Raw genomic sequence first — 26,946 nt, forward strand, 5'->3', positions numbered from 1 at the left:
GGGAATACACCTCTTTCGTATGATAGAGCACGTTTGTGAAGCTATATCGTGTTCTTTTTCACATTTCTGTATGTGATGTAAGAGTTTGGGACTCTGAGAGGATTCCTGTAAGTGAGGCTGAGGTCTAATCCACTCTTAAGTAGGTGCATTGATTTATTGAGCAGCACTCTGTTGTTGGGAGAAGCCTTTTTCTCTGCTACATCCCAATCAGTACATCTAAATACACACACAGGCTGCAGGTGAATAACCATCTTTAGTTTTCAAGGTAACAGTGAATTGATCTAAGCTGCCGGAGAATATAAAGTTCTGATTCTTGGTTTGCAAAGTGCTTCATTTTTCCATTAGAACGTGTTTGTACAATATCTTCAATATTCTTATAAGGTAGTTAGGGCCTGGGCACCAACCTCTGTACGAGGACCCTGTCCGGCAAATAAATTGCTAATTTGAGGGCCTTAACATGCAAAACCTCTATGTCTTTGAGTTTCAATCTGTGATTTAATTGAGTGCTACCATGGTGTGCATGACAGTGACTCAATGTAGATAACTGTTGGTGTTACAACTGTAGAAAACATGGTTATATGTCACTGTGACAGGGGTGATCTAAGGGCAAGTCTAACTGGCCACCACAAAATCTTTAACATTAGTTTGCTTTTTACCTCATTATGGATATAAAAATCACTGTACTAGGGCATGTTGCAGGCTGCCAGAACTTTCATTGCATCAAGTGTAGCACATTTAGTTTGCTTTCTTAAAATGTTGACTTTCCACATATTTTTAAGAATCAAGTCATTAGGACTTAAATGCATTGCATTACTCTTTCATGTTAAATGTCTTCTTTTGATAGGAATGTGACATTGTATGGATGGGGTGAAAAAAAATTAGTGTGCAACTGAACTTTACACACCTAGCTGCTATATTTGTAATTGATTGCAATTTTATTTGACAATCAGATAAATAGTCTTTGTTATTTTTAGAGATAATTTTATTGTTATTAGTTTTACATAATTATTAGTATAGAGCACTAGTCATACACAGAGCAATTCCGAGGGCTTTTCTTGAGCTAATGACAGCTATTTTAACATTAAAAGCATTAATACAGTGAGTCTCAGCTGCTAGGGTCACAATTGTCTGCCTGCATGGGGGAAAAAACTCAATAAAGTGGCAGAAGTGAACTAGAAGAGCACTCGGAGAGCGCAGACCTCCGCCATTAGCCCTACCTCCCAATAGTGAAGAATCCTTTTAAAAATTCCTGGATCCGTCCCCATGTGCCCCCCACCACAGCATTCGCTGATTACTCCCTCCCGGTGGGGTGGACACACAGTGAGGCAAAGCATTGGCTTCGCTATGGGTGGACTGTCATGGTGGAAGCATTGCCTGCTGGTGCCAACAGATGCACTGACAGTCTCACCCATGGTCTCACTGGACGACTGGAAGTCATGGCAGAGCGTGAATATTCCTCTATTCCTTCCAGCATTGCGAGTATTCTCGCTACAATTCGCTGTCTCTCTGTTACGCTCCGACTCGTCTCCTCGACCAGGCGTGTGTCTTTCAAACTCTATAAACTCCAAAACTTTGAATAGAAACACACCCAAAATGCTGCTGGGATTGAAGTATTCATGTCCACCATCTCCTGGTGTAAAGTGGCAACAGCGCAGACCTCTGCCATTAGCCCCATTTCACAATCGTACAGAATCCTTAAAAAAATCCTGAATCCAGACTGTGATCCAGACAGTCCCAAAATCTACTCAGTTCTTCCTTATGCCATTTCTGACATTTTCTGAAAATTTTATCAAAATCTGTCCACAACTTTTTGAGTTATGTTGCTAACAAACAAACAAACTAACAAACCCACCCGATCACATAACCTCCTTGGCGGAGGTAATAGAGTACCGAAGCCCTTAGTGGGCATAGAGCCATGTTCATAAGTTTTAGGCATGTAGGGCACTAAGGTCCACACACATGCCAAGATCAGGCTCGATGGCATCTCTTTTGTGGGGGCCTTTTCACCCCTGCTAATGGGTGTGCAGACCGCTGGCAGTTTTGGAACCCATGGGACATCTACAGCACGACCAGGGGCTCATGGCAGCCCTAACATACAAGGGCATCCAGAGCATGACCAGGGTTGTATCAATCCTCCCTGCCCGATGGAGCCCTCAGACCACATCTTCGCCTTACTTGGCCTCAATTTTTTTGGCCCAGACATGCCTATAGGTTCTGCACAGTAATGTTTATCCAAACGTTTTGTTATACTCTTTAACTTTGATAATGGGCCAATTTAAATGTTTTCTCAGCATTTGAGCTCAGTTACCTCCTTTTCTTGGGATATCAAAGCTGCTTTTCTCATGAAAATGAGGAAATTCTTCAAGATTTGGGGGAAATTGTATGCATTATGGTAGGGAAATGCAGTGTAAAATGTGTTTGCTTTATTCAGTCTCTTCTATCAGTCATAGATTTTGTTTTATTCAAAATCAAAACTCAAATATTTTTCATTCAATGAATATGACCTTTTTGAAAATCTTTGGACAATTGGGTCCCAATTTTTTTTTAAAGACCGTGGTGGGTTGCATTAAAAGACAGCAGAGGGACATTGAAGTTGACCATGAAAAATATAAAATAAGAAAAGACCAATTAAAAATCAAAATTAAATAAACTAGAAGTTCTTTAAAAGAAGCCGAGAAAAGATTGAAGTTATAGGAATAGCAGTAAATACAAATGTTTTCAGGCCTGTTTTAAAAGAGCTAACAAATGTAGAAAGCCTCAGGTTCCCTGGTAGTTTTTTTCAAAGGTGAGTAGTGTAGAAATGAAAAGCTGCCTCTTCCTGCTTGGTTATGATTCAGGGATCAGTGAGTAGACCTGTCCAAGAGGACCTGAGGGGTCTGGACCTTCAAGTACTGAGATAATTATCAGATAATCTGTAAATAATTGTTGTTGATTGTTTTCAATTTTTGCTCAGTTGTTACCAGTCATGCCAATAAAGCATCTTGGTCCCTGTACCCACACATTCTTGCCAACCTTGAATAAGTCAGTGTCAGAGTCTCTGATCCTGTACTGTAATGCCAACAAGCAGGCCATTTCTAACCAAATTAAGCCAAATTAGATCTTAAAATCAGAGTTGAAATAAGCAAAATCCCATTAGTAAAACTTAATCATCATTACTGTTTCAGTTAAGGCAGATAAAGGCAGGATTGTCTGCCCAAACTTATCAACATGTCATGATGGTGTCAAGGAGGATACAGAAGTGTTTCTATTTTTACTCCGATTTTGAGACAGGAATGTTCCAACACCAGGTTGGAGGAATAAGTCAGATATTCTCTCTTAAATAAATGTTCTTTTCTTCCTTGTTTTCTCTCCAGGTATTCGGCCCCAAATCATGAACGGGCCAATGCATCCCCGCCCCCTGGTGGCGCTGCTGGACGGGCGCGACTGCACCGTGGAGATGCCCATCCTGAAAGACTTGGCGACTGTCGCCTTCTGTGATGCCCAGTCCACACAGGAAATACACGAGAAGGTAGAAAACACACAAGTTCAAGCACACATGAGCACGACAAATTGCTTCCTCGGAGCAGCAGAAAGTTTATGGAGAGGTGTCACTCACTCATGTTGGCCTCTTTCTCTTTCTATCACAGCGCTGAAATGTGAACTGTGTTTTATTGGCTCCATATACACATGCCAGTTAAAATATAGTGGCTTCATTATGATTTAATGTCACTTTGCGGTACAGAGTGCAATGCCGACATCAGTGCCATTGTTCTAATAGAAAGCCTTGTATGGCGGGGATGCAGTGTAATTACATTGGCTTGTCGAGGCTCTTTTATTGCTTTTTATGCAGCACCATGGCTGCAAAACAATATACAGCCACGGAGATGTGTATCACCAAAGTGCTATCTCTCCATCTGCAGACGGAGCGAGAGCCGCTACATCTTTCCTCTCGCTGTTTTTATGAAAATGGGACATATTAAAAACGCAGCATTTGCATAGAGATCAATTCAATCAAAGACCTTGGGCGGTGAGAAGAAGGGGGAGCAGGGAGCTTTTTGTTTGTTTTAACACTGCCTTATCAGGAGAAACATGATTGTAATGTTCACCTCGCCAGCATATTCAGCACTTCGCAGTAATAACTTGCTTTCTACATACCCAGAGGGGCGGTGAAGATTGAAAATGTCCAATCTCTTCTTACTGCTGCATGGGTGCAGAGATACTGCACTGATAGTTCAGGGAGTTTCGGTGTGATGTTCTCAGACCAGACAGCAGCTGCCTAACTCTCCTCCATCCACACCAGAAAATACAGAAACTCATAGGAAAGGCTTCTCAAGCGGAGAGTATGAAAGTAGCCTGAGGTTATGTCAGGTCTTCTACCTAGTAATCCCTTATTTCCCAGGTGACAGGGGCAGGATAGACATAACTGGCAAACAGTGATTAAGATTGCATTACAGTAGCACTTCCCCAAGACCAAATCCAGCACCTGCACTCCAACATCACTCGTGATCCCAAGTCTTTCTCACAGGGTTTGTGTCTCATAGTCACATGTGGCACCCTGGACGATGGCCCACATGGCAAAGAGTCAACATTGGCCTTTACCATCGCTCACTGCCTGATCATTCATCTTATGTGTTAAGGCCATGGATGAAACTGAGCTAAATACCTTTAAGTTGCTTGTCCTGTCCAAATAACCGAGGACTTTAACAAATCCCTACATGTGTAAAGGAGTATTTCTGCTTTGGCCATTTTAGTTGGTCAATATACTTTCAGGTGTTTGCAGAGCTTTGTGGGAATTAATCTTTATTATTGCTGTAAAAGGCTGGTTAGCCCCTGTTAGCATACAAACTGGGTTTCATTTACCATAGTAACACCTTTGGCCCTATTTTGATGGCCTATGACACACAAGCGCATGGTGTACATGGATTTGGGGCATAAGTCTACATTTTATGATCATTTTACATTTACTATCATCGAAGGCACACATTCCAGGTGTGAACCCAGGTGCAGAACACAAAGATATTGGATTAAGCAGCTTGATGATACATGGGTATGAATCAAACCAGCCCCTGTATTATCCCTAATTACCTTTAGGAACCAAGCACACATGCCAACTGGTATACAGTTGTATGAATATGAGTTGTGCTGATGGAGAATGAGCATAAAAAACTCAGAGCAGAGCAGGCATCAATAAAAACATAATGACACAGGTTAAGTCAGAATTAAGATAAAGGAGGAGCTGGGGTGGAGGAGGGTCGTGAAAAGCGGCTTGCAGAGGGAGCAGCAAAGCATGGCCAGGCTTAAATATGGCTGCATTAGTGTGAGTAGCCAATAGCGTGCTTAGAGTGCATCAGCTGATGAGAGCCTGGTGAAGATTTCCATTATATGGCAGAGCTCGACTCAGTGGCCTGCCTGAACTAATGCTATATGCTCCATTTATAACCGTTTCTGCCGCTAGAGGCTAATGTTAAGTGACATTTTATATCCCAAAATGCTTTGTCACATGCTGTTACAACCAATGGCAGGCTCCAGTTGCGTCATGATTTGTCAAACTATGCAACTCTTAATTGACCTGAAAAGCCTGAATAGCTCAAAATGGAGAGAAAGAGAAACAGAGTCTGTGATGTGCCCCTCTATGTCCCTACAGACAGGAACTGCTCTGATTGTGGCACAAATAGAGCAAATACAAAAAAGCGCAATGACTTTTTTTTAATATAAATATATCAATATTTTGAAGATTTTTTTTGGTCATTGAGTGATTTTTTTTTTTTTTTCAGTTGTTGGTCCCCAAAAGATGGGAGAACAAGTTTGTTAAGAAGAAAGTCTTAGTCACTATTGTTTACTGTGGGCACCACAAGGTTGATTTTTTACAAGAAGGGTTGGTGGTTAAAAAATAGCATATGGCTTGAAGGGTTAACTGAAGCATTCCCACAACATCAGAAAAGATTAAAAAAAAAGGTGAGGTGAAAACTTCTGCATGAGGAACAAAAGAAAAGCCTCACTATATATGAAAATGTCTTGACAGGATCAGACAGTTCTGTTTATTCAACATGAAATAAAAGTAGGCTTTAAACATTAATCAACTAATTTTCTCTACAGGAGTCCTTGGCTTTTTACTGTAATGAGCGAGTAAAGGGCACTGTTTGTAATAATATCTACAGGCCATAATTGTCAATGGCATTTATAAGATTTATTATAATTTACAGTAACTTTGTTGCATGAGAGCATGTAGGTGTGTAAGACTGAATGTGGGCCTTTGTGTATTAGACAGAACATCAGCTAGAGCGAGCAGGCACAAGTTTGCAAATAAACAGGAACAAAAGCTTACAGTCCGTCTGTCCCTTTAAAACTTTATTAGTAAATGCCCTGATATTAAACTGAGGAGAAGATGTGCTGTTGGGAATTCTATGTGTGCAACTTGCCAATATAAGTCATTTTTCTAATGCATACTCAAATTGTCAATGCAGGCCACAGACTTTAGACCAGGTTTTAGGTTGTTAAAGGTGCAGCTGTTGTCTCATTTTAAGGCAAACACATCCCTGGGTGCAAACACATCCTTGGGTGCAAATGGGAATGCATGTTAATTTGCTTAATTTGTTAAAGCAATGTGAGCACATTGTTTAAACCACGCCATGTGGAAAAGAGGAAGATATCAAATCTTTTTGCACCAGCTGTACAGTAGAGTCCTGTCACTTTCCATTTTTCAGTGTCATGCTCTGGTTGGGTAGCTCAGATGATTACTGAACAATCTACAGCAGTTTTTTAGGTATGCAAATAATGTAACTACTAAATAAATCTGAAAAAAATAGTTCTCATTCCACTACTCCTGCAATAATTAGCAGCTAATAAAGACAAATTTTGATTAAGAGCATGTGTGATATCAGGCTAGATTTTGAGATTAAGAAAGCCTAAATTAGATTTGAAAAATGTTGAACAAGATTTAACTTTGGCAACATACAAAAACTAAGATTCACATATGATAATGATGATGCAGTCATAGAAAAGAAGTAAAGATCATGCTAATAGCAAGTGTTGGTATATTGATCCTAAATCGAGCGTATTAGCAGCAGTAGTTCGGGCAGGCCATGGAGTCAAGCGCTATCATATAATTGAGATCAGCTGATCTAAAGCAAGCCCTCATCAGGTGACAGACAGCTGACTCGTGCTAAGCATGCTATTGGCTTATCGCACTCATGCTGCCCTATTTAAACTGCTCTAGCCTTGCTTTGCTTTTTGCTGCTCGCTCTGCAAGCTACTTTCTACAACCCTCCTCCACCCCAGCTCCTCCTTTATTCTGCTTCTAACTTAATCAGTGCCATTCTGTTGTCACTGATCCCTGCTCTTCTCTGGGTTTTTTTGCTGCTTCTCTCCCTGCCTCAGGCTTTACTTTGAGGCACAGGAAAGCCAGGAATATGTACATGTTTCTTGACAGCAAGCCAACTGACAGGCAGAATGAAATGATTAATGCAATCTATTGTGGTAGCTGAAACATGGCCCCAAAATTTCACTGGAAAAGAGACAGGAAAGAAAGTGAATGATTACATCTGAAAACAGTCCTACTGTGCTTCTAAGTCCATGTTCACAAAGGTGCTTTTACTATCTAAGCTTTATTCCCCCATGTTAGCCTTTTCTTCCCTTTTACTAAAATCTCTATATGACTGTTTCCACCATAAGATCAATAAAGGATCATATTCTCTTTATTATATACTCTGCTTCAATGTGGAGCTTTTCTGCAGTCTTTAGTGCTTTCTTTTATTACCATGTACCCCTTTAGGGAAATGCCAAAAAGCACCATTTAAAGAGTTTTTTCTTTTTACTTCCAGGTGGAGAAAGTCTGTTTTGAGCATTACAACCACCTCTCATCTCCAATACATTCACACTCACTCACTCATGGGATGACCTCATAGACATTAAATCCCTCTGCAGTAAGCCATGGGTAAAAACCACGCACACATCAACTATACAGCACACGATTTCACCAAATTGAAACTCTGTCTCTCACGCACACGTCTTCCAAAAAGTAAGGCCTGGCTGCTTTGTAAGAGAAGCCTAGGCATCAGCGGAAATGATAGACTTTAAAAAGCAATAAGGCTTTGGTTACAGTGGAGAGGGGGGTATAGATTAGGTCAGAGTTTCCATTCAGATAATTCATAGCTCGTACTAAAAGACTCCCTCTCCAACTCAGAAACAACAGAGTGTTTGTGCATGTTATGATCGCTGGTGTATGGAGTGTTTTAACCTTGGACAAGTATCTGGAAGGCCTGTACTGTAATAAAAACAGGATGGAAATTCAGGGCTAATCTGCTAATCAAAGGGGAGCTAATGCAGTTTGACTGGAGGTGAATTCATAGCTGTTATTTAGCAGTGCTGACAGGGGCTGTAGCTGATACTAAAGGGGAATAATGTAGATCTACATCCGCCGGAATCACAGCCCAGGTCACCTTGTGCACATCAAGTAGCAGAGAAGCAGTGTTAAACATTAATGCCCCTCTGAGGTGACTAAATTCAGACTTTTTCACTCTGTGGATAAAGTTTGAAGTGGTTTTCTGACCTATTTTTTTAAGCAACAGATTTAAGTTGAACTCTTACAAAGGTTGAATCAGAAGGAGACTCTGGACGATTGTTGAACCTCAGATACAGAAGGAACAATGGATTATGTCTGGGTCATAGGACAGTGAACCATGGGCTTCTAAAGGGACCGTGGGAGTTTCTTCATCCAGTCTACATGTGTTTTGTGGCCCTGAAGAAGGCTTACAATCATGTCCCTCGGGGGTCATGTGGGGGATACTGCAGGAATATGGGGTCCTGGGGCTGCCGGACAAGCCATCAGATCCCTGTATAACCAAAGTGAGAACTGTGTCCACAGTCAGACATGTTCCTAGTGCATGTTGGCTTCCAGCAGCACTGCCCCTTACCTTCGATTGTGTTTAGGATTTTCATGGACAGGATCTCGAGGCGCAGTTGGGGTCTGATGACCTCAGAATTTTAGTGCGACAAGGTTGGAATAGGGGTCATCTCGGGATCTCAATATACCAGTCCATCTTTTTCCAACCCTCACCTATGGTCATGACCTCTGGGTATGGCCAAAAGAATAAGATTGTGGGTTTAAGCAGTTGAAATAAGATTCCTGGGATTCTTGGAAATCTCATTTTAACCTTGGACATCCAGAGGGAGCTCGAGATTCAGCTTTTGCTCCTTTGACTCAAAAGCCAGTTGAGATGATTCGGGCATCTGTTTAGGATGCCTCCTGGACGCCTCCCTGTGGAGGTCTTCCAGGTGCATCCACCTGGTGGGAGAACCTGGGGTAGTGCCAGAACTTGCTGGAGGGTTTACATATTGCATCTTTAAGTAAATATCTTAACTTAAGGTAATATCAAGGTATTTTTAATGAAATATTCTATATAAAGGTTTTGCAAACTACTTCCTATGAAGAGGAGTGATATACAGCCAATCACAATGTTCCAGTCTTCATGCAAGTCATCATACCGACCTACAGCCAGTCAGATTGTATAACGTCACTAGCAGACACAGGACAGCCCCAGCAGATACGGTGCTCACACTGTCATTTTTGTCTTCCTAACACAAGGCTATCTTTCACATTTAAGCTCCCAAGTACCATTTCCTAAACCTTCCTGTTTTCTCAGCTGTATTTTTCCTTGAAGCCTTCTCTCGAACAAAACCTTTCCTTGTCTTGTAATAAACAGCAACATTCTGAAAAACAGAACACAAAATACTGGATGAGCAAAAAATGTGAAAGGAGCAAAAAAAAAAAAAAAGGTGTATTTGAGGTGCTTTTTGGTGTTGAATTCATGTAATCATACAGTTAAACAAGCAAAAAACTCCAAAGCATTCTGTTAAATGGTCAAAATGCCCATCTTTTCACAGCAGGGTCAAGTAGACCTTAAAAGCACACTCAGATGCCAATAACACATGAAAGTATGCATTGTCAAGATCTACTTGGCCCTGCACATGAAAAAGAAAGGCATTTGAGCCATTGAAGAGGGCACCTTGGCGTTTTCACTTGTTTAAATCTTTGACTAAATGCCTGATGCCCACCACTGTTGCCCTTGATTGACTGTGTCACATTTGTCTTCTTTAAGTACTGGCAGACAACATTGTGTGGTGTGGCCACATGTCATGCTGTGAGCTGGCTGATGCAGCTATTGCCATCCAGCTCACACCCTGCTCACAAAGTATAGGCATGGTTGGCTGTAAAAAACAGAAGCAAGATCAGGGTTTATTGAGCCAAACCTGACCGCTTGGTGGAAACGTACAATATGCTTACCTTGGGAGGTCTGCTGACATTATTTGGTTATGTATCACAATTTTGGCTTTGGAATTTATTTTGAGTTTAATGACTTTTGGTCAGGACCACTTTGTCAAGACATGCATGATTTGCAGATATAAATTTAGTTTTTTTTATTAGTAGTTATTAATTTGCATTTATTGCTGTTCCTATTTGGTGGTGTGCCTGTTCCAGGAAAGCCTGAGCCAGTGAGAAAAGCAGCAAAAACTCAGAGCAGAGAAAGCATCAATGAGAACAGAAAGATGCTGATTAAGACAGAAGCAGAGCAAAGGAGGAGCTGGGGTGGAGGAGGGTTGCAAAAAGTGGCTTCCAGAGCATAGCCAGGCTTGAGCAGTTTAAATATGTCAGCATGAGTGTGATTGGCCAATAGCGTGCTTAGAGTGAATCGGCTTGCTGTCAGCTGATGAGGATTTGCTTGAGATCAGCTGATCTCCATTGTATGGCAGTGCTTGACTCTGTGGCCAGCCTGAACTAACGCTATACACTCCATTTTCAGTTGTTTCTGCCTCTAGCAGCTAATGCTAAGTGACATTTTATATCCCAGAATGCCTTGTGACAGGCTGTGACAACCAATAGCAGGCTCCAGTTGCTTTGTCAAGCTGCTGAATGACACACATGTATGACATGACAACATGTGTACAGCTTGACTCTGGCTGCCCTTATACCCTTCTCCAGGCCTGGGTTTTGACACATTGGGCCCCATGATGAATCCTTGGGCCCTTCAGACCTAAAACTTTTGCACATAACTGTATACATCACATTCTTACATTTTGGTCCGCTCACTCATTTTAGAAAATGTAACCTAAAAGATGAAGGTGAAAACAGTGCAGTAGAGAAGGTACTGCTTAAGAAACAAAACAGGAGTAACACTTTAAGAATAGCAATGTAGAGAAACGCAACACAAGGCAGTTAGGTTTTCCTTTCTCTTTGGTGAATTGCTGTCTCAATTGGTTTAATGCCACCTAAGAGGCACTTAAAGGGTTAAAAGGGTTTACTTCTAGTCTTTAGTTCCCCGACTCATCTCTTGCTATCACATCTTAGCGTTTATCCAGTGATCAGCAGCAACCTTGACCTCTCTGTCCAGTCAGTTGCTGAGACCCTTTGTCCATAAACACCCTCGGGTTCTGAGTGCGATTGTGATGACCATGCAGCTCCTCGGAGATAATGTAATGACTTGTTCTGCCTCAGCGCAGGTCTGATGGTGCTGGCGACCATGTGATGTGTGTACTTCCCCTTGCTGTGAAATCTTAAATGTTTTTCCAAGTGTCTCCCGAAGTTAAAGCGGACATAATCATAATGGCTCCTCTGGAAGAAATGTGATCTTGTGATTGTCATGGGTTCTTCTTATGAACTCAAATGGACTAATAGCCATTTTATGTGGGCCGCGTAAAGGAGTGGACATAATGATCCACAAAACAAAGGCAGATTGATTATTGATTTTCTTGAAAATTAGATCAGGAACTAAAGAAGGCATATAGAAAACAAAAAATAATAAATAACAAATAAAGCATCCTGATGTTTCTCCACAGATTTAGAGAATAGAATGAAGAAAACCCTCTTTATCTCTTTAATCAAATGGTTGGAGTTCATAAGTTTGATGAAACAATATTTTGTTGATTCTTTTGAAAATCATTTCATTTTCTTTACATTATGAAGCTGCAACAATTAGATTTGAATTGATGGATATGAGGTTATAATACAATATTGAAGCAATCATTGGTAAAAGTTAATATTCATTGTCAGTTTAATGAGAAGTAAATGATTTTGTTCATGTCATTATGTTAACTTGTGTTGAAATTACAGCCTGTGATCCCCAAAAAAACAATTTCAGAGACCCAGGACCACCACCTTCCCAGGAGGTGGCTAAAGCATACGATGTTACACAAAGCAGCATGTACAAAACTACATTTTAAGGAGTTTTAGTACATTTTATTAAAAATAGCATGCAATATATTGTCAAAAATATATATTTCGTCACTTTTTGAAGTTTTGGTTATTTAAACATAACCAAAAAAGAAACCACAAATCCAAAGTTGAACAAAGGTTCTTTTTTCTTTGAGTAAATTGTCATGTGTTATGAAGATTAACATGGAAATTTAGTATTGCATAGCTCTGATGTCATTTGGTTACCAGATGTCAATTTACATTCCCCAAATGGAGATTTCCATACAAAAGACATTGCTTAACAGGCACTTTAAACTGTTTTATACATCACAACAGAAGAAGGACTTTCTGGGCGCAGGTGGCCTAGTGGTTTGAGGTGCGCACTATGTACGCAGACGGCCCTGGTTCAAATCCGGCCTAAGGCCCTTTACAGCATGTCTGTCTCCTGTTCTCGTCCCTGTTTCTGACTCTATCCACTGTCCTCCTCTATCAAATAAAGGCACAAAAATGCCCAAAATAAACCTTAAAGAACAAAAAAAAAGAAGAAGAAGGACTTTCTTTGATGAATAAGAAATTAAAAGGGGAAAAACAATGGATGCGGAGGGCTTAATGCCAGTGTTCCCCTTGAGCCCAAAAATTGCTAAATCCCCCTCTGTTTGAAAAAAACAGCAGTTGGCCCTGTTGGCCCTTTCTGTTTTATGAGGACTGTACATATACTGTACTTAAAGGACATCACACAGTCAGCTGCCAGCTAACAACGTGGCCTTCAGTACATGAAATAAATGCCAAGAGTGGTGATGAGAGATGTTAAGGCTCTGACTGGGCTCTGTGTCTGCTTTAAATTATATAAGGTTGTGTTCCACCTCCTTTAACAAAGCATCTGACCTCATTACTAAGTAAATACTGATGCAGAGCTAACAAAGTTACCTAAATATACTTGTGTTCATTATGTCTTCATATTGTCTTCCCATCCCTTGATAGAAAGAGGCAGAGGAATAATCACATTATCCTATTTGAGGTGTAACAGATGACGTTCATACATTTTAATCTTTGAATCGCTGAAATAATCAGGATTAGAGTCTTGTTACAATGGAAGATGCTGGTTTTGTGTTGAGTGACAAAAAACTGCAGAAGTAACACCCAGACTGCACGTAAGCTACCATGGAGGCTGGGAATAAAGTGGTATATTTTTTAAAGATGGAACATTTTTCTTCTTCTTTGTGTCTGTACTTTTTCACTGAGCATATCTAAATGGCATATTAGCAGTTTATAAAACAGTGAAAGCACCTTCAAAGTGAAGATGAAATTTTGACCTTTGATTACTGGCGTATAATTACACCCTGAATTGATACACAATTTTTTTTTTCTGCAGGTTCTAAATGAAGCCGTGGGAGCCATGATGTACCACACCATCACCTTGACCAGAGAGGACCTGGAAAAGTTTAAAGCTCTACGCATCATCATCCGCATCGGCAGCGGCTATGACAACATCGACATCAAGGCTGCAGGAGAGCTGGGTATGAACTAACAACACTTCCTGCTTGGATATTATCAGTGCTACTATAATCTACACACCAGAAACATTTTATCAATGAAGTTATGTTTAACTTCAGAAACTGAAGCTGCTCTCTGCAGATTTTTGTGTCATTTATCTTAGGAAGACCTGAAATGACTGTAAAGCTCCTGTGAGGAGTTTACCTCTGGTTATGAAATAAACTGAAATTAATATTAATGCCTCTTAATGACCTATAAAAGCAAACAAGATCATAACATTAAGATTTGTAGTTTCCTTGGAAGTTGGTTTGAGTTTGAATTCATTGCTTTGTAGAGGTAGTTGAAAGATATTTGATATTTTTTGTTTTCCATGTCTCAAGCAAGAAGTAGATGTTATAAGGCTTGCCCTCTGTATTGATTTCTTTGGTAGTAGAATGAGTTATCATCTGCTTTCTAACTTTTTGAAATCATTAATAAAATGAATCACAGTGATCAGATGTGGGTGAATTTTAGGGGAAGATTCCTCACACTCCTGCAGTGAGACATGTTGCCTTTAGAGGTCAAAACAACATCACACTGTGCTGATCAGGATTTTGCCTTAAGGGGGATTTCATCATTGTTTACCGTTTCCTTGTTTTTCAACTGTATGGATTTTCAGACCTGTATCAAAGGCTGAATTAAAGAGTCAGATGAATGGAGGACATCCCTCTGAGAGCCAGGATGTTCAAAGAGCCAGAAAGAGAAAGGCGCACATACACACAGAGGAGAGTTCAGTCTTGTCTCTGAACCTCCACGCCGGCTCCTATCATCGGGCTGGTGGCTCAAACAGCCCTTACAGTTGACAAAGCTGCCATTTCCCTGCCAATACAAGATACTGTGTCTAACTGCCACCCACTCACCCAAGGCGCTCTGCCTCGCAGCAGCACAGGAGTCAAAAGCTATCGTGCCTGGAGAAGGCGGCGCTGATATGACGGCTGTTCTCGGGGAAAAGAAAAGGGGCCATTGATTGAGCAGGATCTGGCTATTTTTTGCTGTCCACAGACGGCTGTGCTGTTTCTGTGAGATACAGAGTGGGTGAGGACATTAGAGGAGAGTGAGGGCAGGCAGAAGTGCTTAAGTGTTAATAATGGAAATCTTTGTGGTGTTGGAGGAAAGGCAAGGTAATAGCAAAGGGTAAGGAAGATAAATTCTTCATGAGCAACAAATTTTTAGCATTTAACTGAGAGAGATTTTGGCAGAAAGTTTCTTTAAGTTGCTTTATTACATAAGCACAAAAGTTTTGAAAGAACCCAGCCTTCTTTTATCCTGTCTTAGGCCCCGTATAAGCGGTTACTAGCTGCTTGTGACAAAATTGAAATTGATATTGATGCCTCTAAATGACTTCAGAAGCAAATCAGACCGAAATATAAGAAAAATTATCCCCATTTTGCCTGGATTGACTTCAACTGGGTAAAGCCAGATGACATAATGAATAGCTTGCCTTCAAAAAAGTCTCTCTTTACGTCTTATGCTGCAAAATTTCACTGGGAGTGGTGCATTCGCCTGTTAAAAGAAATCAGGATAAGATTTTTGCGAAGACACGTACAAGGGCGCAATCAGTTAAGGGATATGACATTGTTTTGTCCACAGGGGGGCACCAGAATTGACAAAAACCAAACCTTGTTACAGGAGCTTTACTCAGACCACTTTTGGTCCCACTTGGTGTCATTTTGTTGTTGAACACAAATCATTTGCTCAAATAAGGGATTCTAGGATTGAAGCATTTAAATATGTTGCATCAAGGCCTTATAACTGTATTTAAATTCCCGTCTGTACATGTGTTTTTTGAGCCCGACATATTAACCTGGGCTGATATTATCTTTTGAGAAATGTTGGCACCTTTGCCAGTATGAAACCAGAAAATATAGTATTGAAAACAATGCTTTGGTTATTTATGGTGAAATCCAGTTCATCTTAGCGAGATGCCTTTCAGATTCACAACTCTGACTCTGAAACTTGGAAGTAACCTTGAGTTTGAAATCTAATATAGCTTCTCTGTGCATCATCAATAACTAAAAGCTGTACATTACAGAATTTATCTGATACCAAGTCTTCTCTTTGTGTTAATAAATCAGTCACACTGATGGTGTGTCCAAAGATCCAGGTATCTGGGGATGCCTTGGATGCAGCCGTCGAATCTCTGTCTGTGAATAATGGGAGTGTGGAAGTTGTAGAACGGCTCACCTACCTTGGCAGCGTAATCCATCAATCTGCTAACTGTGAGGCTGAGATCGACTGCAGACTTGCACTCCCCACTACATGGGGTACTGAGCAAGACACTGGTGGCTTTTCCGGTATCTGGGCAAAAGTCAGAGTCTTTCAGTCCCTGGTCCTTCTGGTCTTAATATACTCTTGTTAGGTCTGGACTTTGACTGATAGCCAGAGGCACCAACTGGACTCCTTTGTGACAGCTTCTCCTTGGCTCATCTTTGGGTATTGCTGGCGAGACCATGTGTCTAATGCTGGCGTACTCAGGAGAGCGGGGATGGTAAGGGTCAGCTGCCTGGTACAGGAATGGCAGCTGCACTTTTATGGGAACCTGGCACACTTCCCCAGCCCTGATCCAGCTCATCATATAGTGGGACCTGGTAGGCTGGTCCAGATACTGGGAGACCAGAGCAGTACACGGCCAAGGTTGATGCAGCAAAGTGCTAGACTGGCATATGCTTAAAAACCTGACCTGACCTGATGTTAATGGTATAGACCAGTGGTTCTCATTTGGTCTAGCCTTGGGACCTGCAGCAGGTTCCTTAATGACATAAATTTCTGGTATATTTGTCAATCAGTTGGATTCTTTTTTTTTAATCAAGATGGTGCTGTTGGGATCTCAGATAAAAATGTAATAGAACAAATAGACTGAATAAAAAGAGATATAGTATAAAGAATGAAGGATTCCATTTCTGAAAAAGTAGCACAGAAGATTCCTGAAAGTTTCTGGAAAAAATCCTTGATTAAAAAAACTTTCTATGAAAATTCCCCAAATTTTCAAATGTTTTCATTGAAAATTCCTAAAATATAACTGAAGATTTTTGGTAAAAGTCCTTAAAGTTCCTTGTGAAGTTTTCTTAGATTTTGAAGAGAAGTCCCAGAGAAGGGGACCAAAAGGTTGAGAGTACCAAAGGTTTCTAGGAAAACGCCAAAAGAAAAATCCCCCGTAATTCTAGTAAAACTCCTTAACCTTTTGGGGGAAATTACCTTAAGTTTCCTTGAAAAATTATAAAGAAAATCACCTATGAGTTGGGGTAAAAAACAAGATAACGCATTTAAAATCTTCACAATCATTTTAAAACAAAAAATAATATCAAAAAAGGAACAAAACAGACACAACAGACTTGCATTTAAGCAATTTAACAAGGTTACAAGAAGATTAACTGATCTAACAGCCTACAGCACACAGTCTTTTTATCTCTGATTTATCAGGACGAAATAGTATAAATTTTCTTGAAAACCAATGTTGAATTTCTTGGGCTCTTTCCTATCTTCCAGCTGGATTCATTTTTAACCTCCCTGCCTTGTTTTTGTCCCCTCAGGCATTGCAGTGTGTAACATTCCCTCGGCAGCTGTGGAGGAGACAGCAGACTCCACCCTTTGCCACATCCTCAACCTTTACCGGCGAAACACGTGGCTGTACCAGGCTCTCCGGGAGGGCACGCGGGTCCAGAGTGTGGAGCAGATTCGTGAGGTGGCTTCTGGAGCCGCTCGTATCCGGGGCGAAACTCTTGGCCTCATCGGCTTCGGTTAGTCAAATGTTTTCCTGTTTTACACTCTTATTGCTGTTGTTTTTCACTCTCTTTCCTCTCCGTGTTTTCATATCCTCTAACCGCCTTCTGTTTTCCTGCCCTGATAAGGTTATTTTTCTCCCTCTGCCCGTCCCGCAGATTATCTCAAGGTTGTCTGTTTCACCTCCCTCCGGGCTCACTTCCTCTCCAACTGCACTGTTCCCTCATCCCGCCACTAATACTCTCCGTTATATCTCCATTATTCCCCTCTTTTTTGTCTTCCTCTCTTCTTCCCTGTCACTGTGCCCTGCTGTAAACGGACTCCTCATGGTAGGCTGGATCCTGCCTGTGTGTTTTTGTTACTGTGTCTTTCCTCTCCCTGCACCTGTTTTAACACTGATTATGTGTGCGTGTGCGTCACCTGCCCTGTCTTAACATCAGTGAAGCTCTTGTCTTCTCTCAAGCCTTTCCAGAGTGTCACCTTATCTCTGTGTCCACGTACACTCCCCACATACACATTAACACCCTCCAGGTCCCAGACAGCTTCCTACACGATCTGGTCCAAACAGAAGGTCCTGGCAGCATTGTCCCTCTCTTCCTTTACCCAATCCTCCCTGTCTCTCTGGCTCTGGACATCTCCAAAACAATGTCTTTTGTCAACGGGAGGTTGGGGAGAGCGAAGGTCTCCTGGTGCTTGATTGCTGCATGTACAACCAGCTGCACAACTCTGCAGGCTGCAAACGCAGAGAAAAAAGAAAACCTTTAACTCTTGTTTAACAGTAGACTAGAGGCACTTTAAGTGCCAGACATATTGACCTTTTGGGCCTGAACACTATTAAAATCTGTTGTACTACTTTACCTATTTATAATAGTAGCTCTGTTATGGCCAACACTCCCTGCGTTATCTTACATACGTGTTCTCAAGTGTGTTCTCCTGCCTTCCATGACATCAGTTCTGCTGAATTTCTCTCCATACCTAGCAGTCACAGATGTAAACTAACCAAATGGGAAAGCTAATATACGATGATGAAGTTGATGCTGTGAGATGAAACTAGAAGACAGAGTAAAGTCTAGCTCTGACTACAAAATCCCTGCATTTATGATGTGTCTACCAAAGCAGAGTAAAAAAGAGAGAAATGTTGGCAAGAAATGTTGGCTGGTGAGTCACTGCAATTAGCATTAATATCAAGAAAGTGTATCATTCATGCATTTGGATAGACAAATTCAGTATAGTACAGTAAATGCAGTATGTTTACAGTCTTCTAGCCCCTTATAATCAAATTGCAATGACTGATCATGTACCTTCCTCTAGTCTGTCATGTCTGTTGGTCAAATCACACATTTTTGGCTCTGTGATCACTTAATCTCACACAGTGATCATTGTAACAGATAAGAAATATCATGTAGTCTGACCTCAGCTTTAGTGGCTGGTCGCGCTTCATGTCAGAAGACTAAGATAAGATAAGATGGGATAAGACGAGATAAGATCAGATAAACCTTAATTATTCCACAATGAATAAAGTGAGTGTTTGCAGCAGCAAAGAGCAAGAATAGATAACAAAGAAGAGCACACAGTACAAAAATATATATACTTGAAGAGAGCAGAAACAAAGCTGCAGTTTTTACACATCTAGTTTGGGTATTCACAGGGATACAGACAGAAAGTAAACATGCACACAGCACAAATAAAAGTTGAACATGTTACTGAATCTTGTATATTCTGTATGTTAGTGCACTCAGTATCAGAATTCATTTCAATTTGATAGCTATCGATTGAGCAATATGATAATATTAGATAAAAGCCTGGGTTCAGGCTTTTTGAAGAGTCTGCAGCAAAAAGGGAGAATCTGTGGTGTATATTTCAGACTTCTTCTGTACCTCTACATTCTACATTAAGCACAGTTATGAATTTAATATGTTCAGTCACCTCCAACATATTTCTCTGCCAGCTCCACAAATGAGCACTGACTAAGCTTTTTTACAGTATCTTTTCCTAACGATGACCTTGACCAGCTGCCATCACTTCTGCCTCACTACTACAGAGATGACTTGACAAATGCTGAGCTTTGTGGCCTCACACAGTGTCTTCCTCGTCTTTTGACTGTGGATGAAACGAACGGCACAAAGCTAAAGTCTGCCACCGAGAGACGAGAGTGAGGTGACAGCGATCAACATGAGTGTATTTGCTCTCTTTAAGCAGCATTGATCCGTGTGGGAAGAAAGGAAAAGAGGGGAGAGAGACTTAGAAGTACTTGATTCTAGGTTTTCCACACTAAAGTACCGCTCAGTCTTTTCATATCCCACCATCAGACCAGCCCACAGAATTAGCCGGGCCGCTGAAAACCCAGTGAATGGGCCCTCCCCAGTCATGATTTATTGATAGTATCAATTCATATGTGTTGAATCAATTCATTAGCATTGATGCTAGCATCCTTGCTAACTTACTTTCATTTGGAGCTGAAAAGTGTCTCAGGTTATTATTGGGTTGTGATGTTCAAATAATTTAATTGTGCAAATTTTTAACACATTTTCATCATTGTTTTTGCCCATTTTGCAGTATTTGTTTCCACATTAAGCCCATTTTTGCCACTTTAAGCCCATTTTTGATACTCTTAACCCTTTTCAATACTTAAGCAGATTTTTTTGGCCAGTCTTATCCATTTTTGCCACTTTTAACTGATTTTTGTTACTTCTAACCCATTTTTGCCACTTTTTAACGGCTTTTTCCATTCTTGCATCCCATTTTTGCCACTTTTTCCTTTCATAACTTGTATTTGCTCTTCCTTTTTTTTCTACCTCTTTTAACCTATTTTTGCCACTGCTAACCACTTTGCAACACTTATTTTGACAAGTTTTGCCACTAATAACCCATTTTTGCCACTATTTAACCACCTTTTATCATTTATTTTTGCCAAATTTTGCCACTCAAAAACCATTTTTGCCACTCTTAACCCACTTTTGCCACTTTATAACTGACTTTCAGGCTTTTTATCATCTATTTCTGCCACTTTTTTCCTCTTTAACTCATATTTTCTACTTGATCATTTTTTTGCCTCTTTTAGTTTATCTTGCCACACTTTAACCACTTTCCGACACTTATTTTTGCCAAATTTTGTCCCTTTCATCATGTATTTTTCCACTTTTAACCCATTGTTGCCACTCAAAACCCCTTTTCACCATTTTTACCACCCATTGTTAACACTTTTTCCTTTCTTAACCCATGTTTGCTACTCTAGCCCTTTGTTTGCCTCTTTTAACCTGTATTTGCCCCTCTTAACCACTTTTCAAGACTTATTTTGCCACTTTAACCCATTTTCACCACCTATAACCTATTTTTGCCCATTTTTAACAGCTTTTCACCATATTTATTGCCCGTTTTTGCCACTAATATATGGTACATATGGTTATCACAGATTAATTTTACTATGCACCATGATTTTTCGGACCTCTTTGGGCCCCCTGTTTGCCTGGACCGCAGAAAGCTTTCCCCTTTATCCCTCCTTTTGGGCAGTCTTGCACACCACAGAGCACATCTTAGATCTTTTTTTGTAAAGCGATCAAAATCAAAGGTAAATTGTTGCAGAAGAAGCAAAGACACCACTTTGACTCCTAGTAGCCCGTTTATCAGTCCACCTGGTCTATCTCAAACTTAAACTTCTGCTTCCACTGCTCTTGCTGGCTTGGTTCCTTCAGTCTCTTCTCTCTCTTCTTGAAAAAGCTGATAAATGAATCAAGTTCTTTTGGTTCTGCTTTCTGCTTTTTTGTAACCTTGCAAAGCAGATGGATACGCCCGTTTCCTTGTTTTTCACTGGCGAATCCATCTTGCAAAGCTCCCACCTGAACCGTTTGGGCCCGGTTAGAAAGTGACAGGACCAATCAGCGACAAGGGGCAGTACTTTCAGGCACAGCAGAGTCCTGACATAAACAAGCAGCAGCCAGAGCTGGTGCAGTTATGGAGGAAGACATTAGCGTGGATGCTGCTAAGGTGCCAGTTTTATCAGAACTTGACAACATTTCTTCGTTAAAAGAAGAACAAAGAACAGCAGTGAGTTGTTTTCTTTTCAAAAACAACAAAGTTGAGTACTTACATGTCTATAGTCGCCATGTTTCGTGTTATTCCTCACTAGCTGCACACGTGCAGCTCAATAGCAGCTACACGTGTTTTGTTGCTCTGATTGGCCCGTAGAGATGTGATAGACAGAACGTTCATCCAATCACACTCCTAGACACTCAATCACATTTCCTAAATGGATGTGTGAAACAAATCCATCTGGCGTGTTAGGTTAGCTTTTTTTGAAGGTATACAGGGAAAGAAATGGGGGGTAAAGTAGCAAGAGATATGCGGGGCTAGTTGAGGGAAAAATAGATGCCTTTTAAACATTTCACTCCCCCTAAAAGGTTGATCTCCAAAAGCAACCATGCTGAAAACAAACATTGTGAGTGATTGCAAACAGTCCATAATTCTACAAGGCTGCTGTCTTTATGCCTCTGTCACTCATTGCCTGGAAAAAGAGAGCGAATAATTCTCCTCGAACTGTGCAGCCTGAGAGCGAGACATAATGCTCCATCACAAAGAGAAGATCTTGAGAGTGTAAAGGACCTTATCGATCTTTTTTTTTTCCAAGAGCAACAACATCCAACTCTCCATCACTCTCTCTCTCCCTCAGTGCTGCTGCTGCTGCTGCTGCTGAACAGAGGCTCTCAGCCCACACAACAAATGGCTGTGAGAGACGGAGGGAGAGGCTGATATACTACACGGTCGCTTTTTTATTCACCGTCTCTCAAGCTGGACGAAAGAGCAGCAGCCTCGCATTGTCCGCCTCCTGCTAAATCATGACTTATCCCCCATGAATCATTTTCTCTCATGCTGCAACAAATCTCTTTTTAATCTCTCGTAGACACCAAAAATGACGTCTACCTCCTTAATGTGATGCAGTTTATTTCTTCAAACAGATGCTGCAGTAGTATAATTACTGGGATTACAGAGTCAGACTGTTTGATTTGGTAGAAGAGTTCAGTTACATGAAAATATTCAGTATCTCCATGCTTAGGTATTTTAATTGTCTCTGGATTTGATAAACAATGGGGACTTGCATCTTCTTATAACTTACTTTCAATTTATTGCAAAACACTGCGTTAATCATCATTATTTGTGGAAAATATTTGGATTCTTTTTTAAAATGCAGAACAGATTCATTTGTGACAGTAGTAGCTGAAAACATGATCTGCTACCATTCAGTATAATATGTTGTAACATAAACCAGTATGATAAGATGTTATATGAACTGTGAGGGAAACAAAGAGCAGAACAAATGTCAAACAAAGATTTGTTTAAGTTCAGGGAGTCAATCTGTGGAGCAGGTTAGAAACTGAAATGAAAGAATGTCAAACACAGGTTTAAAAAAATCAATTAAACAGCAGATTATTATAAAATATAAACATGTAGTACACACACATACTGTGTCTGAGATTTTCGATGGACAATAAGTGTATATGTAATGAATCTATGTTAAGTTGTTTACTTTCTTTAATGATTTAAATAAATTCAAAAGGGAGCTGTTAAAAAATGAATGTGAAATGCAATAAGCGATGGCCTCAGCCTACACCTTTTTCAGTCCTGTTTTGTTTTTGCTGAATTGACATTAACTAATTGTTATTTATTGTCATCTGACCAGTGTAATTGAGTTGTGTATGGTAAAAGTGACCCAAATAAACTAAAGATAAACTACAGTTCACTACTTGATAAAATATGATACAACACAAACCATATGATTCCATGCGATATGATACGAAATGAAACGACACAATATGATATGAAACGATATGATACAATTCCATATGTTGCAATACAACGCAAAATGATTTCGAAAACCACAATTCACTGTATGATATGATATAATACAATACAATATACTCCAAAAAGATACAATTTGATATGATATGATACAATTCAATATGCTGCATTACAATACGATACGATAAGGTTTGATTCACTGTATCATTAATAGGATACAACTCGATACAATTCAGTATATTCCAAAAAGATACAATACATTATGGTAGTGGCTTTCAACTGATCGACTCTTTCCCTGGCACACATTTCAGGACCCACTTGAAAGAGCTTTGCGACCTACTTTTGGGTCCTGAACCATCAGTTGAGAAACACTGCATTATGGTATAGTACAGTAGGTTACAATACAATATGATACAGTTCAATATGTTGCAATACAATACAATATGATAAGGTAGACTAAGATATGATATAACACGATATGATGTACTACGAAAAGATACAGTACAATATGTTACGATATAATAAGATTAAAGGTATGATACAATTCAGTGTACCATAGGATTCAATACTATATGCTCCAATCCAATTCACCATAAAATGGCACACTGCTAGACAATACAATACATTACATATGGTGGGATGCAAAACAGTTCAGTATGATAATAAACAATACACTCTGATGTAATGCAATACAATTTAACATGATATAATTCAGTATGTTACAATAGGATATAATTTACAGATACAACACAGTACAAATGATATGATATGTAACGACATAATACAATACAATACTCTATTTATCCTCTAATAAGATTAATTTAGTTGTTACAGCAGCTTCAGGACAAGGGCAGATGTGATCAAGTGATAAACAACAAAATGCAAAGGAAACGCTACTGATAGGGGAAAAATATATTAATCATGAGAAAAGTTAGTGTACAGAAATAATGACACAATGTGTAATTATATGCAGAAAAAAATGCCAAATTGTACCAATATTTTCTCTTACTGAAACAAAACCCAAAACCCTTGATTATTAGATACACTGTAAAATGCCCTAATACCCTGTGTTTGTGTGTACAAACAATTTTAGATTTGATTAGATATGCTTTTATGTCCTGAGGGCAAATTTGCAACGGACAAGAGTTCAAAAAAAAGCAGACAGTTCAGCCAAACATCATGAACACAAAATATGAGATTGGCAATCATAAGTACAAATCAATTAGAGCGCAAAGATGCAAGATATGAATGAGATTCTTAGATTTAAAGTCAGTAACTTAGCCATTCCCTTTGTGTGTCTGTGTCTGCAGGTCGTTCGGGCCAGGCAGTGGCGGTCCGAGCCAAGGTTTTCGGCTTCAACGTCATCTTCTATGACCCGTACCTGCAGGACGGGCTGGAGCGGTCGCTGGGCGTGCAGCGCGTTTACACCCTACAGGACCTGCTCTACCAGAGCGACTGTGTGTCCCTGCACTGCAACCTGAACGAACACAACCACCACCTCATCAACGACTTCACCATCAAACAGGTGCACAGAGATAACACACACATTTATAGCAGACCTGACCTGGGCTTCTAATGCAGCGCTATCTAGCAGGTAGACAAGCAGAGCTGCTGGTGTATTATTACTGTGTCAGCCTGGAGGCCGTCCTGAAGAGCATTATAGTCTGCAGAGAGAAAGAGAGAGAGAGTAAAAAGAGAGCGAGAGCAGCCTTCCTGCCTGCACATTCCCCACTCTTTATCTTAAGCTCTACCAAAGCTGGACACAAATTCATTCCTTTGCTCTGTCAAATGCAATTAGCGCCAGCCCACGGCTACAGCAAATATATCGACTAGGCTGCACAACAGGGGGGCTGAGAGCACTGTGAGGGGAAAGTGCTGCTCTCCGAGGCGATAGCTGCACTCCGAGGTGCTGCCTGGGGAGACACCTGCAGGGAAAAAGAGGAACTGCATGGCCTCAAGAAGCATCTCCTCTTTTGTCAAAATTGGCATGTTGCCACTAAATGTTTTCTATCTTTCCAGTTTGTGAGGAGACAAACTGAAGCGTGTTTGGCGTAATAGCCTAACCTAGTTAACTCTGTGTCTTCTCAGCAGCTTAAGATTCTCAGCTGCCTCTTAAGTGCTGCAGTGAAAGCACACTTTCCTCTCTCCCCTCACCCAAAAATCTTGGCAGTCGCACTCCGCTTCTAAAGTGGAAAACGTGTGTGAATGTTTGTGCGTCAAAACCAGCAATGTCTAATAAAAGACTGCCTGCCTGCCAGCGTAAAGGCTTTTCATGCCCCTGGATTTCAGCTTTTGTCAAGATTAAGGGATTACTTTCTTCTGAGCATATTCATTTGATTTTTTTTCTTCTTCCTTCCTCTTAGACTTTTTTTGTTGTGCCTTTTTTTCCTGCACAAGCAGCGACGTTTTTGTGGCACTGCCTCATCTGTCAGCTCATCCTTCATTTAATCTATCGCTTTTTGGATAAAGACTGCTTCTCTATCATACATCTGAAGGTATTTTTTCCGGTGCTGTCTGTCTGCTAGATCTGTCAGGTGTCAGGGATGACAAAGGTGTTGCTGATTTTTATTCTTCTCAATTTCTGTCCCATATTTTATCTTTCAAGAGCCTTAAATGCTGACATCAAATCCAGATTGATGTTCCACTTAAGATCAAACAGATTAATTTTTCCACCGTGCTGACAGATATATATTTTAAAAACTCTAAATAAACCTCCGTATCTATTGTGTGGATTTGTTTGTGTTTGTGCACCACAGATGCGTCAGGGTGCGTTCCTGGTAAACACCGCGCGGGGAGGCCTGGTGGACGAGAAGGCCCTGGCCCAGGCCTTAAAGGAGGGAAGAATACGTGGCGCCGCGTTGGATGTACACGAGACGGAGCCCTTCACGTAAGAACACTAAAAATCCTGCTTAAAGACAGAAAAACACATAAATGCCTCACTTAGAGATACAGATACAGACAGGAAAATAGATGGGTGTGCAGAAAGAGAAAGATAGCAACACATTACACAGAGAAAAGCTTTAAACAGCTCAAGAGAGAAGCAGTCAGACAGAAACAATGGCAGAAGTGACGACTTGAAGACAGGTCATACTCCTCTAAAAGCCTCCCTCAGGGCTCTGCAGGTAATGGAATATACGAGACAGAGGGCTTGCTTTATTCCCATCAGAGGATATAAAATAGAGTTAAAGCTGCAGGAGGATGTTTGAGAAGCAGTGAAGAGGAATGTATCCTCTTTAAATGTCCAATCCTATAAGACTCGCTGTTTTCTGAAGGGAAAATGTTTGTGTGACATGGTTAAGTTAGAAATTTGCTTCGAGTTCTAGTGAAAGTGCTTACAAAGTACTGTTCAAACCATGTATTTATATGAAATATCAAGTAAAGAACTGTGGTGGTTAGCGATTGACAATTGCCAATAGTGCTTAAGTGTAAAACTAGTAAACCGTCATAGCCTTCACAAGACATCACGCTCATGGATCCACAAAAACGGCTTCCTACTGTTGTGCACTATAGATTAGTTGATGGTCTCAGTACATGTTATAGCTTTTTTTTAATGACAGAAAGTTATTTCAGGCAGGAGCACTCTCATCATACATTGTACCATTTTATTGCAAAATGAATAAACAGTTTAACTTGGTGGAAAAGGCTCTGCTCAAAAGATGCTCCCTGGGTTAGTCTTTTGACTTTCAAGGGAGTGCATGGCTAGAAACCCCCATATGGATGGATACATTAATGAC

General features: G+C 40.4%; 1 protein-coding gene across 1 annotated transcript in view; it reads left to right on the forward strand.

Annotated features, from left to right (window-relative positions):
* The window catches only part of ctbp2l (C-terminal binding protein 2, like), an 84,284-nt gene that overhangs the window by 45,296 nt on the left and 12,042 nt on the right, over positions 1–26,946 (forward strand). Inside the window, exons 2-6 of the mRNA XM_041815601.1 lie at positions 3,354–3,508; positions 13,539–13,683; positions 17,230–17,436; positions 24,523–24,737; positions 25,969–26,099. Coding sequence (XP_041671535.1) covers positions 3,354–3,508; positions 13,539–13,683; positions 17,230–17,436; positions 24,523–24,737; positions 25,969–26,099 — 853 coding nt within the window. The remainder of the gene's footprint in view (positions 1–3,353; positions 3,509–13,538; positions 13,684–17,229; positions 17,437–24,522; positions 24,738–25,968; positions 26,100–26,946) is intronic.

The sequence above is a fragment of the Cheilinus undulatus genome, linkage group 20, assembly GCF_018320785.1.
Source record: "Cheilinus undulatus linkage group 20, ASM1832078v1, whole genome shotgun sequence".
Classification (NCBI taxonomy): Eukaryota; Metazoa; Chordata; class Actinopteri; order Labriformes; family Labridae; genus Cheilinus; species Cheilinus undulatus.